Below are 14,492 nucleotides of genomic sequence, written 5' to 3' on the forward strand. Positions count from 1 at the left end.
GAGAGAGGTTTTGTGAATGGTAGTCTGTGTTATGATAGGTTTTTGATAAATTTCAAGTTGTTGTATTATCCATTATTCTAATGGTCAAGTCTAGAAAGTTTATGGTGTCATCTACTTGGTGCTCAACTATGAACTTTACGTTTTCATGGAAGCTGTTTAATAATTGGTTAACTCATTTATATCGTTTTCTGTGCCTTTGGTTAAAATGATGACATCATCTACATATCTGTAGTAGAAATATATGTTTTTGAGGGTGTGGTACTAGAAATTTCATTTGTTTGCATATTTTTCATGTTTTTCACTTGTACATGAACCATGACTCGGGTTGCCAACTTTTTCAGGCAAAAATGTATTTTATTTCAAGGAGAGGTGAATAAAAAGTATATTTCTAAAAATGCAGTATTTTCAAAATTTTACGTATTTATTTACTGAAATACAAATTTCTCATAAATGTGAATTTTTTGTTTGTTTCAAAAGTTTAATAACTGGTGCTAAATTATAAATGAAGAGTTAGTGGTGCTACATTATGAATAAACAGTTGCTTTTTTAATTAAATTTATTGAAGCTCTGTCTCCCTCTTCTCGCTGGTGTGCACAAATGACCATTAATTCGATTTTGGTCAATGCTGATGTGATGTGAACGGAAAGCATATAACATAAATTATTTTTAATTTTTAGGTGACTTAATCACTTGCTTTTTATGTAGGTACCGTCACTTTTCAGAAGTATTTTGTTTCACAAGAAATATTTGTCTTCATTCATTAATTTTCTTGAATTTATTTAATTAATGTTGTTTCATAGTGTGAAACATTCTTTCAATATTTTATACGATATTGAATTTATCTTGACGATCACTTTTTATTTAGTCATATGATTTCTTTCATTCCCACACCACTGAGCATTTAGGCATTGTGGTCATGACATAAAGATCACTATTAAGAAAGCACCTATTCATAGACATGGATGAAGAACTGAACTAAAAACTACTTACTGGCAGTCAATAGAAAGCAGGTATCAGAATTGCAATAAGAGTGACAACTGGTGATAACAGAATGCAGTAAACAATAATGACTTAACAGGGTCAAAACAATTGAATGTTACAGATGAGTACTGAATGTGTCAGACTGCTTCTACAGTCTGGTTTCACTCCAAAGGAATGAATGAATAATAATGCTACAGATATGTAAAGCTATGACCATCTGAGTCAATTGTTTTCAATTGTTTGTTCCCATCACTAGTCCTCCGCCTCCTCTCCCACACCTCTGGCCACCTCCACACATGCCCTCCCTCAAACTTTGCTGGCTGTCCATCCCTCTCCCTCACTGCTCTTGCCAGTGTCTAACCTACTTGTGCTATATTCTCCTTATTGTTGGTTTCTTCTTCAGTATTTATTCTTTATCTGCCCTGTTTGTTTTAGTATTTTGTATTTACTGCTTAAATATATTTGTGTTTTTTTTTATTTATATAAACTAAATTGAACAGTTTTGCCTTTTAAAATTTTGTTACAAATCCACAGGTGCAGAAGATGTCCGTCCTTCGCTATCCCAAAGATCAGCTACTGTGGAAATACAGAAAGAAAGTTTCACACGTAGTAAGTTGTGTTCCTGAAATTAGTCGATTATTTATTATTATCACTATATGAAAACCCAAGCTGCTAATTCACTGCATCTAGTTCTTGTAAAACAGTCAAGCTTTCTAAATTTTCGCTACTGTGCGGGTGTGAAACAGAGCATTAGACGACGGGCACCACACCAGAGGATGACCAAGCTGGATGCGTACAGCAGTCGAAGCATCTGTGGCATGAGAGAGGAATGAGAGCCACTGCAGGTGTGCATGGCCCGTAGATGGAGTGCTGGATGCGGTGTGGACTGCAGACAGAGTGCTCGATGAGGCATTTATTAAAAATGGAGTGCCAAGCACCATCCCGGCTTAAATACTGGACCTGATCCACCCAAGGACCAATCTCAGGGAGCACCTGAAGAAGACATTGAGTTGACTGTCAAAATATCGTGAGAATGATGCGAATAACAGGCAGAAGACCCAATTATCACTGGGAAAACCGGAAGAATTATGTGATAAATAACTTTATACAATACTACCAGGAGATTAATTTCCATAAGATTAGAGCATTCGATTAACTTCATACCTGTGCTTTCATTTGTATGAGTATTCATATGGAAAATATGAGAGTCACGAGAATGCTAAGAACCTTGACTGGCAGCCTCTGGATCAACTGCAAGCATCCTTATAGTGTGAGGCTTATCCAGGCCAGCATTTCCCTGCCTGGGTGGATTTTTTATGTTCATAGCAAACTGTGGGGTCGAAACAATTTTTACAGCTCAAATTTGGCCTTCTGGTAGAAAGAGGAGTGCTAACACTCAACTAATAAAAAATAGCTCAAATGGACAGATCTCTTGAGGAAAACACCATAAGAATGATGGTAAAGAAAGTAACAGGGCATAAAATTGCCAAAATTCATTTATAGTAGTAAAGAGAGGGGAGAGAGATTTCAAAAACATTCACCCTTTCTACACATGTAAAACTTTAGAAGCAATAGCCCGTCTTTGAAAGGAGTCGGACAACTTCGAAACAGCAATACTGCAAATTTAAAAGCTTTTTAAGTTTGAAAAAATTTGGTGAATCTCCTATTGTAACATAAATGCATAGTATCCTTAATTTCAGCATGGGGGTAGTCATCTGACTAGATATAATGGCTATTGAATGAAAGGAAGAGTGGTGAAACATTGGCTTCTAAGCCACGAAGAAAATTGTTAAGAGAGATTATTGGGTTATTAGAAAAAAAATAAAGTATATGTTTTGACATTTAACTCCCCTGTATTACCAGAGGATATCAAAGCTTGGTTTATCTGCACCGAAGTATAGATGGTGCCAAAGGCACTTAACCCTGTACATCTATAATGTGTGTCAGTTCTTGAGGTGATCATCCCATATGAAACAAGGACTGATGTGCATTAATGCCGAGAAAAGCAAAAAGCAGAAACTGAAGATCATCAGAATCCCAAATGGTGAGCCGAGAAAGTCTTTAAGGTTATATAACGTCTAGCATTCACCAAACCTTTTATTATATCGGCTGCAGAAATCCGTACCATCGGATAACTGAGCAGTGCTACTTTCCATTGCTGAAGTCAGTGTTGTGGACATGATGTCACCGTGGAGGAACCAAAACACTCTACTACCCTTTCTTCTAACACTTCCTGTTGACCATCATGGCAGAGGGAAAGGGGAAAAAAACTCTTACTGAAAGATTGTTCTCGTAATACAGTGAAATGTGAATGGGTTCAAAAAACATATGGAGGGGCTCAAATTCCTAGCACAGATAAAGCCACTCTGCGGGAGAGAGAACTGAAAATGATTGATGTCCTTGTGTTAAAAACTTCTCTCTTCAAAGGGAAGATGACATCAGTGGCAACAGAGCTAAGATTAGGGTAGCATTATTCATTATTGATACATGCACTGTTCACCTGTTCCACTCTCAACCAGCTTGCTTTAAGTAGCTGTTGTCATCCATCTGTCACTGAAAATTAATGTCTGCCCAGAGTACTTGCCACCATAAGACTCACTTGATAAAGATTCTATCGTAGGTCTCATTGGGCAACTCCCTAAATCATTCCTACTTGTGGGTCATTTTAATGCAAGTAATGTGTTTTGGGGTTCCAACAACACCTGCCCCGGGATAGAATTACTGAGAGCCCGATTGTGTCAGAAGATATCTGTCTTCTGAAGAGAGCGACACAATTTAGCTCTGCTGTAGATTTGTTCTTTGCAATTGAATTTTTCTTCTGTTCCCTGCATCACAGATATTGTAGTGAGGCAAGTGGATATCAATACACACTCAAGCTACCACTTCCCTACCTGGACACACATTCTGAATAGAAGAGAACACAAAAGAAGCCACCAAAATTGATGCTCAGCAAGGCAAACTGGATTCTGTGTAATTAATTAGTAAGATTGGAACACATTGATAAAGATCATTAGCATCTGGGAATTGTGGGATCATATTGAATGCGTGATTCACCATTTTGCTGAGACATCTACACCAAATACCTCAGAACACCCTAAAGCTGTCCTCTCACGGTATGTGAAAATGTATGTGGATGAGGAGATGGTGATGTCACAGTGTGGTATTCCATGTTCCACAACACTGCAAAGTGTGAAATGAAGAATCTGGCGTTTCACATTTTTGTCCCATGGAGAGGAACACAGCCAATGAGAGGCATCATCATTTTCGCATCACAAGCGGAATGTAGGAGTCACAGAATTTTCTGGATTTAAACTCCGTATTCGGTGTTTTTTTTAGTATTGAGTATGTGGTTGAATATACGCTGCTTCAAAGCATCAGCAAATTGTGGAACTCTCAAAAACGTGCCATTTTAGGTACGATTTGTTACAATGAAAGACAGGCTACTTCATATCTGTAGTTTAAAGGCTTCGTGTATTTGATGCATTTCATGTTATAATTTGTGTGCATTGAAAGTGTACTGTTTCATTGCTACAGCACAATGATGATCTATCAAAAGTGCATGGTTTTGCTACAATTCTCATAGTTTAGTAAAAGCTAATGGAATTTTTAGACACAGCCTTTACACAGTATATACCACATTGAGGAGCGAAGGCCATATCGAAGCTGTAGCAAAGGTTACAGTACCATGAGTGTGAAAGGTAGCACGTTTGTGTCCAGCTCCTTCCAAATTCCCCCAGCCCGCATCTCGTGGTCGTGCGGTAGCGTTCTCGCTTCCCACGCCCGGGTTCCCGGGTTCGATTCCCGGCGGGGTCAGGGATTTTCTCTGCCTCGTGATGGCTGGGTGTTGTGTGTGCTGTCCTTAGGTTAGTTAGGTTTAAGTAGTTCTAAGTTCTAGGGGACTTATGACCACAGCAGTTGAGTCCCATAGTGCTCAGAGCCATTTGAGCCAAATTCCCCCCCTCCCTCTCCCTAAAAGGTTGAGGGGCTTTCTTATAAATGTAATAGAAAGGTTATTGGCAACAGTCAAAGTTATTTATTAGAAACAATGTACCATATTTACTCGAATCCAAGCCGCACTCGAATCTAAGCCACAGCTGAAAAATGAGACTCGAAATGAAGGAAAAGAAATTTTCCCGAATCTAAGCCGTACCTGAAATTTGAGACTCGAAATTCAAGGGGAGAGAAAAGTTTTGGCCCAAATCGAAACAAAGTTGGTCCGTTGTAATGTGAGACACAATTTAGGTCAAATGAATGACGATACAGCTACAGTAGTTTGGTTCGAGTAGTAAGCTTAGCAGTTTACCAGATAGCCATAGCTATGCATCAGGCGCTCCGTCTGTATTTATACGGGTACCCTCCCTTTTTCACGTACTTCGTCTGGTTTGAATTGATTGCTTATTTTTCTTTGATCTGATACGTGCCGTTCTCTTTGTTATAGGTGTTTACGTCACTCTAGGCTGAGAAAGCATTACTGTACTGTGCCATGCATTGTTTGTTGCATTGTGTTTACGGCCTGTCGCCGCGGCATGGCTTGCTTTTGTGCACGCTACCGTCCCTTACAATTAAAAGAGAGAGAGAGAGAGAGGAATCGTCTCATTAGCGAAACAATGGCAAGAGACTGTTATTTGTTGTTACTTACACTGCTGCTTTCTTTGCTAATGATCAACAAGAACCAAATAATAGACTGCGTATAATAGATGATGTTCTGAACGAGAGTTTAGGGAAAATTTTTCTCCGTTTGAAAATCTATGCGTACGTCTCTTTAGTACATTACATTCTGCACAGAAATTAGTCATCTTAGATTAAAAATCTCGTCAATTGCCGTGCTTCATTTTTGACTGTATCACTATTAGGCATATGAATAATACCAATATAAACATGACGTGACATGTATATTCTTCCGCGTTTGTTGTTGTCTCACTCTAGTTTCGTGGTGTATTAGGCAGACAGGATTTAAATGAGATAGCAGCAAACACGAAAGAATACATGGCAAAGTGTTTATATTCGTATTATTCTTATGGTGAAGAGAATACTGCATGTGATTCACAATTCATAAAAGTTCCTATTAACAACCATCTCATCTCACAGGTCGGAAGAAATTCAGAACATAGAGTTGGCCATATTGACAAACATCCCAAACAGTCTTGCCAGTCGGATTTTCGTAGTACATTGAAATGCTGCTACATTCGAAGATGAGCAATACGGAATTTGTATTTACTTTGTTGGATAATGTATGAAAATGCAGTGGTCGAAACTCGGGGTGGAGAAAAAAGCTCGTCTTCCACCTTAGTTTTTTTAATTTAATTACTGATGCAGAGGTTTTGGCACCAGTATTTATTTTTATGCCTCCAAAGCATGCCTGTGTAGTGCTGCATATATTCAACGCCAAACTTAGTTGTGGCGGCACCTACCAACATTTTTCATAACTTCCGCTTACTTTGCACTCGAATCTAAGCCGCAGGTAGTTTTTCGTATTACAAAAACCGGAAAAAAGGTGCGGCTTAGATTCAAGTAAATACGGTATTAGCTGCAATTCTTGCTACATAGGCCATCGACTAGAATGTTTCCCCAGTGCATAGTAATCTTAACATGACTGACAGTCTGTGTCAGAAAGTTAACACAAGTTACACACTGAAAGTTTTCGCTGTTATGAAACTGTTTGAAATACACACTGATCAGCCAGAACATTATGACAACGTACCTAATAGCCGGTAAGTTCGACCACATCTCCACACACGTCACCTCATTTCTGTAAATTCCAAGGACGCCATGTCAACCACATCCCCGATGTATTCAATAGGGTTCAGATCTGATGAATTGGTGGCCAGCACATCAATTTGAACTCACCACTGTGTTCCCTAAGCCACTCCATCACACTCCTGGCCTTGTGAAATGGCGCATTATCTTCTTGAAAAATGCCACTGCTGTCAGGAACCATGATTGTCATGAAGGGGTGTATGTGGTCTGAAACCAATGTATGATATTCTTTGTCCATCATGGTGCCTTGCACAAGCTCCATTGGACCCACTGATGCCCACTTGAATGTACCCCAGAGCATAATGGTGCCACCACCAGCTTGTCTCTGTATCACAGTACAGGTGTCAAGGAGCTGTTCTCTTGAAAGTGACGGATTTGTGTCCTCCCATCGGCATGATGAAGAAGGTATCGGGATTCATCAGAGCATGCAGTGCTCTGCCACTGTGCCAACATCCAGTGCTGGGCGAGGGGGGTGGGGGTGGGGGTTGGGGTGGGGGTGGTCATGTGCCCATTTCAGTCATAGTTGCCAGTGTCATGGTATTAACATTGGCACATGCACAGGTCATCGGTTGCAAAGCCTGTTATTATGAGTGTTTTGTGCACTGTGTGTACAAACAAACTTGTACTTTGCCCAGCATGAAAGTCTGATGTTAGTTCTGGCATAATTCAGCGCCTGTCCTGTTTTATCAATCTGCCCAGCCTATGACAGGCGACATTTGTAAAAAGGCGTGGCCTCCAATCGCATGATGTCTGGACGTGGTTTCAGCTTTGTTTCACCACAGTACTCCTTGAACACCTGAGGAGTCATGGATTCTTCGAAATGCTTGTGTCAAGCCTCTGCGTCGTCATAACCTGCCCTTGGTCAAGCTCAGATGAATCACCCGCCTTCTCCATTCTACACATGGACAGCCCACTCACTGATACTACATGCACTGTGCATGTGTCTGACTAGCAGTCATACCTTGCCAGTTGGTGCTGCTATCGCCTGGATGGGTTTAAATCGATAGTAGGTCGGTGGTCATAATTTTGTCACTGATCAGTGTATATACCTATCTCTTGGTTTTATGAACTGTCTCGTGTTAGTATCTTGCCGGTAGATATCTTTGCCATTGATGGTGAGCAAATTGAAAATTTCTCCTCTTCCTTTCGAATGAAATTATGAAACTAATCCCGATCTTGAAATCTGTGTGATGAAGTATGTTACTTCAATGTCATGACAGTCAATATAACATCGAGAATATGGATATTATACATGTGCAATCTGACAATAAAAAGGAGACTAACTATATTCGGTTTAAAACTGAAATTGAGATGGAGATTCAATTGAGTTGACAATTACTTCTGCTAGTATGTATCTCAGATCATTGTACAGCATTATATAGTGTACCTCTATCAACTGTTCATTGTTCAAGCTATCAATGAGTCCAGAATCTTCTTTGCAATTTTCTTCACTATCCTTTCACAGTTGCTAACAGAGTTAATGCAGCTATTTTATGCGCATCTATTTTTGTAGAGAATCTGTTAGATTTATGTGCCAGATGCAGCTGGGAATAGCTGCTGGAGAGTGCTGTGGTCACAAATCATTATGATGAACATGTTGGTTTGTGGGGCGCTGAACATTGTGGTCGTCAGCACCCATGCAAGTTCCAAATCTTTCCATTTCCAGTCTTGACACTTCCCAAATGATGAGACAAATCGTGATGCGGAACATATTTTGTGAGATGTCGCATGTTGCTTCAGAGCATGCAGCCACCATGACAGACACGACGTCTGGCATGCTTCATGATCAGAAACATGTCCCTTGTGAGGATTGCTTAAGAGGGAATGGTGGAATGGAAAATGCCGTAGTGCAGTCAGGGACAAGTGAGTGGCACAGTGAATGTTCAGAGTGAGAATAACAGGAGAGAACCATTTAGTCTTCAAAGTTATGAAAGCTTAAGCATGGTGAATAATTAAAGGAAGCAGAAAAGTGTCAAGGCAAGAGTTTTGTAAAACCATTAATCATTCCACACCAGCTCCTATAATATGCGAGTCAATCAGATGGGTCACTGATAAAGGTAGTGCTACTCTCATCCCTGCCTCAGGACCATGTACTGTTATGTATAGCATGTTGGGACAGCTGTGTAAACAACTATGTGTTCTGCAGGTATCAGACCGACAAAAGGAGCTAAAAGAACAATACCTATCCCTCGCCTCTGCGTCAAAGTTAGTGAGCCACCATTTCTATCTGATAGGGCTCCTGACTGTGCAACATGCCTTCAAAGCTAAGTCAGCCAAGAATCTTCAACATACAAACATTCCAACAGAGTGACTGTTGCTGACCATATGTGAGCCACAAAGCCATTGCGAGTCCAGGCAAAACAGCTTTTAGTGGACAACAGTATAGGACATCAAGGTTCTCCTAGAGCAGTGGGGCATTCAGCTATCTTGGATGATAGACATACCCAGGAAGAACTTTAAATTACTTTCGGGGAAACAAAAAAAAAAAAAAAATATTGGTATGGCATATTTTGTCAGCAAACATTCTTTTGTATTTTAAACAATCACTGTAATGATTCAGTGGTTTATGCAGATGATCCCAAGCAAGGGACTTAGGTGACTTTTCATTAGTTTCTCCAGACAGCATCCCAAGCATTCACTTGCCAACAGAATTCAGTGTCTAGGATGCATGGTTGTATGCAATCTGGATGGTTCTTATGCAAATGAGATGTATGCATTTGAAGATTTTCCTTATCTGTTCCAACTCACAAAGTGCTATGCAAAGCAGCGAGAGAATATATCTAGCAGAAAATTTTCTACAGAAAATTTTGGCTACCCTGTTTTCTGTACCGAACAGGACAGGTCAGATTTTATGGTAACGAGATGACAGATACAGTCAAACAAGTTTATGATAAGAATTCAGTGACATCAGTTAAGTCACTAGTGAGAAGGACAATCATGGGTACGTGGGGAAGAGAGTGACTTGAAATAAGTGGAAATAAAATTCAGACACTTAAAACAACTAACTGACTGTGACGTACTACTCACTCAACAAAATGAGACCATTTTTACTGGATCTATAAAGAGCCTGGCACTTTGACCACAATTTCCTCCTGCGTCAAAAGTGAAACGTGTGGCATAACTGTAACAATGTGCCATATTTTATGTAAGTGTTGTTTGTATACTGATATGAGAGCATTAAATGGGTTGGCTAGAGATTTGCCTTTTATTTTAAGCAGTGGTTGAATGACTATGGCACGTGTTTTAAATTTTGTGGCTACATAATGAATTTTTTCGCTACATAAAATACACCCATTCATACTCAGCAAGGGTGCTGATAACCAAGCCATCGAGCACCGAGTGGTGGTGGTAGTGGTGGTGGTCGTGGTAGTAGTTAATGTTAAAATAAGGCCGTCATGAGAAATGTACCAGAAATATCGGACCGTTTTAGTATTATCTTCAGAGCAGCTTCACCATCAATAATGAAGGGTTTAATTACTTTTTTGTTTATTTATTGAATATTATGTAAATTGTGATTTTCAATCCAAAGTGCATTTGTGACACCTCTCATCTATTACAATTGCAATGCACAAATCACTTAAGTGGAGAAGAAAAACGTCTTTCCTTGTCGTATCTTTATAATAGAGAATTAAGTTCTCATCTGCATTTCACACACACCTTGTGCTATCAGAGCAGTTTCCGCAGGACAGAATCTTTACTTGTGAAGTGTAAGTGTTGGGATGCAAAGGTGGTTTGTTCTTGACCATATACACTTTTGCGTACTGTAGACTTATCTAGGTTGATGTGAGATAGTGTTAATAGCTAGCCCTTTCTCTAATGTTATGTAAGAAATGGCACTGACAGGATTGCAGTTGACAATGGTGGCTGAATACACAGATTGGACTGCATCTGCATCTTTCACAGAGTTACAGCTGTGGATTGAGAGCACATGTTGCACAGGAACATGCAGGGAGACTACTTAGATAATGTGGATAGTGGAGTGCTGCTGTAGTAAGAGTGAGGAGGATGATTTTGGAGGATATTATCATTTCAGGGATGGCAAGAGATGTCTGAAACCCTTTTGGAGTATTTTGTTTGGTTCGTCCTGCACTGATTGATACTGTGTGACAAAGGAAATGCTCTTATGTGTCTGGTTAGCAATGTGGGTGGCATATTAGTTTTACACGGGAAAATGGAAATGCTGTGTGGCTAGGGCCTCCCGTCGGGTAGACCGTTCGCCTGGTGCAAGTCTTTCGAGTTGATGCCACTTCGGCCACTTGCATGTCGATGGGGATGAAATGATGATGAAAGACACACAACACCCAGTCATCACGAGGCAGAGAAAATCCCTGGCCCCGCCGGGAATCGAACCCGGGACCCCGTGCGCAGGAAGCGAGAACGCTACCGTAAGACCACGAGATGCGGACTTTTCACGGGAATCAACATGGGAGATACATTCCCATAGTAAATGGAAAGTGTGAATTCATTATGTGAAAACTAGTCAGATTTTTGATTTTGGGGGAAGTGAACTGCTTGTCCCATGGGTTCAAACCTTTGCACACTTATCACACTTGTGTTCTGACCACTTAAGTCACCATTTTTGCACCTACATAATTTCTTTTCACAAACATTTCCAACCAATCAGGTTCCAACAGACAGTAATTCTCATAAGTCTAGTCTTCTAAAACCACGTCAGCCAACCAGAACCATCTGTAAACTACTTGTGCTCCCCTTGTTAAATATTCCTTCTCTGGAATTCCAAACTCCTACATTCCATCTGCTTGCCACAAAATAATTAGACAAACACACTTGACACAGGATGTGTTATCATCATACTGTGATCATGAATCAGCCTCAATTTAAAACATTACATGCAGTTTATTCATATTTAAGACTGCCCACCGTTGCTATTGGTGTTTTAGGTATGACTTAAAATGCTAATTACTGAGAATAAATGAAAAATTTGCATGGAAACCATCTAACTGTGAAATAAATGTTTTTGCTTTTAATACTAGGAAAATTAGTTTATTCCACAGTTTTGATGATCTTCCATGTTTTACCTTACTTACTTCTATTTGTACTCTGCTACAGTTTTATTATCCTCAGACAACTTACACTGCCTGACCAAAAAGTTGAAGCACCTAGAAGGGAAGGAAGGAACAAAACGAAACTCCTAGGGTTGAGAGGGTATGTGATGTTATTCCAGTGGTTACAGTATTAAGTCAAATTTACAAAGAACTTGGATGCCTGAGTCCATTTATCAGTATGACATCGCATCCACTCTGGCCCTGATGAATGCTTTGATTTGGACGAGAAGGGTTTCTTAAAGCCATATTATTCTCTCCTGAGGTAAGCTGGCACACAACTGTTGTAACTAGTCCTTTCCCATAAGTGTTTTATTGGAACAGATGTGGGGATATTGCTGACCATGAGAGTAATTCAACACCACGTTTGCACAGTTCGTAGAGACATGTTGCATGTGTGGATTAGCATTGTTCTGTTGAAAAATGTCACCACGATGCCGTTGCACAAGAGGTAACATGAAGTACACAGGATGTCCGTGACATAACATTGTGTTGTCAAAGGTCCCTCAGTCACTACCAGCTGCAACTTGAAGTCGTACCTGATGGCTCCTCATACCATGAATCCAGGAGTAACACTGCTGTGCCTCTTCAAAACATTGGAAGAATTGGAGCTTTCTCCCCAGGTCATGGTGCAAGTACATTACATGTTTTCAAATGGCAGGTGAAGAGGCAAAGGAGTTACAGTGTGCTTAGTGCTCAATACAGTGATCCTCCCTTTTGATGGTCAGATGTGGTTGATTGGAACCTTGACATTGAGTATCCCTGGTTCGTGTTCGAAAGCAGTCCAACCTTTGGGACCAAGCCACACCCAAATGCCACACAAATCAGATTATTGCATGATTCAGCCAGCTGGTCAAATGTGTACACCAACAGTGAGGTCCCTTTCAAAATCTGTCAGGTCTGGCCTTTCTACTTGTCACAGAGAATTGCAACTCTTATTCATTTCCGTACCGACAAGTGGTGTGTACCTCTACGAAGTTACATTGACATATGACCATTAGTTATTGTAGCAAAGCCATAAAGGTGGTGGTGTGGCATTTTATCTTAATAAGGATATAGAAGCTTAAAAAATTTCCTTTCTTGAGCACCACACCAAAGAAGGATCAATTGAAATGACAGGTATTGTACTCCACAGTAATGATCTTAAGTTACCAAAGCATAAAGTGATTGTAGTATATAGGCCACCAAATGCTGATGTAATGCTGTTTATGGATAAACTTAGTAGTGTTGTTGGTCAGTCCGGTTCTAATGACCTTATTATATTAGGTGACTTTAATATAGATGCAAACTCAAATAGTATAGTAAACTTGAAACTCAGTGATGTACTGACCTCATACAGTCTTGTAAATATAGTGAACTCGGACACCAGAGTGACTGACACATGTTCCACTAGAATAGATTATGCTATAATCAACAAAGATGTTATATATAAGGTAAATTACAGTAACTTAGATTTTCTTTATTCTGACCACTTCTGTCAGGTGTTAGAATACAAAAATTCAGTTGGGCCTAAAATAACAAAAATTGTGCTACAGAAACGAATGCTGAATACCTCAAATATTAATGCTCTTAAACACAAACTAGCGAATGAGAAATGGGATTCTGTGTACCAGGTAAAACGGTCGGATGAGAAATAGAATGAATTCTACTCAACCCTACTGAATTCTACTCAACCCTACTGCATCATTATGAATATAGTTGTCCAGTCAGAGAAATCCAGAAGGTAGTTAAACACTGTCAAAATGGAAGTAATCCTAGACTAAAACTCCCAACAAATCTGATTAGGCTCGGGCAGCAAGTACATGATCTAAACCAGCTTTATAAAGCTATTAATATGCCGGTTTTCAAGGAAAAATACAATAGGACCAAGCAAACTTTTAAAACTGAAATTGTTAACCTAAGGAAGCAGATTAACAGCAAAACAATAGAACAGTCTGACAACATAAGCAAAGCATCTTGAAGCTGTTTGACAAATAGCGAAAAGGTCCCAACAAGATGAACATGGAACCACTCAGCATAAGACAGATGGTAACATTATAAAAAACCCAGATACTATATTAATATTTTTAATAACTACTACATTTCTGGTGAACAATCAACCCATATTATAGATTCACAGTTACAGACCCGATGCCATCTCACCCAGTGTACCGAATTTGAATTTGTGGAAGGGAATGAGCAGGAGGTTCGCAGGGCAGTATACATGCTAAAGAAAAAATTTTCATCTGGATGGGATGGCGTATCCAGTGCTATTGCTAAAGTGTGCTTAAAAGAAATCTCTAAACATTAGAGAGAAGATGTATCCAACAGTTCTAAAAATGAGTGTAGTGAAACCAGTGTATAAAAAGCGAAGTAAGGAAGATGTCTCCAACTATAGACCAATATCATTAATTCCCACTTTTAGTAAGATATTCGAAAGCATTATCCTTTCTCAGCTAACTGCTTTTTTCACAAAACATAAACTGCTTGTAGATTCGCAGCATGGCTTCAGAAAAGAGCCAGGTACAACCACAGCAGTTACACAGTTCATCCATGAAGTTTACTGTCTGTTGGACCAGAAGATGCTGACTGCAGGTATATTTTTGGATCTGACGAGCATTTGATATGGTAAACCATAGGGTACTTCTTAAAAAGCTAAAATCTTATAGTATTGGGGATCAAGCCATGAATTTTCTAGCCACATACCTGCTG

At 39.7% G+C, this 14,492-nt stretch overlaps 1 protein-coding gene across 11 annotated transcripts in view; it reads left to right on the forward strand.

Annotated features, from left to right (window-relative positions):
• The window catches only part of LOC126248194 (delta(14)-sterol reductase LBR-like), a 382,264-nt gene that overhangs the window by 193,978 nt on the left and 173,794 nt on the right, over positions 1-14,492 (forward strand). For all 11 annotated transcript variants that reach the window (XM_049948977.1, XM_049948978.1, XM_049948976.1 and 8 more), the window contains one exon: positions 1,516-1,590. In XM_049948977.1, the coding sequence (XP_049804934.1) occupies positions 1,516-1,590 (75 nt within the window). The remainder of the gene's footprint in view (positions 1-1,515; positions 1,591-14,492) is intronic.

This window comes from Schistocerca nitens, chromosome 3 (assembly GCF_023898315.1).
Source record: "Schistocerca nitens isolate TAMUIC-IGC-003100 chromosome 3, iqSchNite1.1, whole genome shotgun sequence".
NCBI lineage: Eukaryota > Metazoa > Arthropoda > Insecta > Orthoptera > Acrididae > Schistocerca > Schistocerca nitens.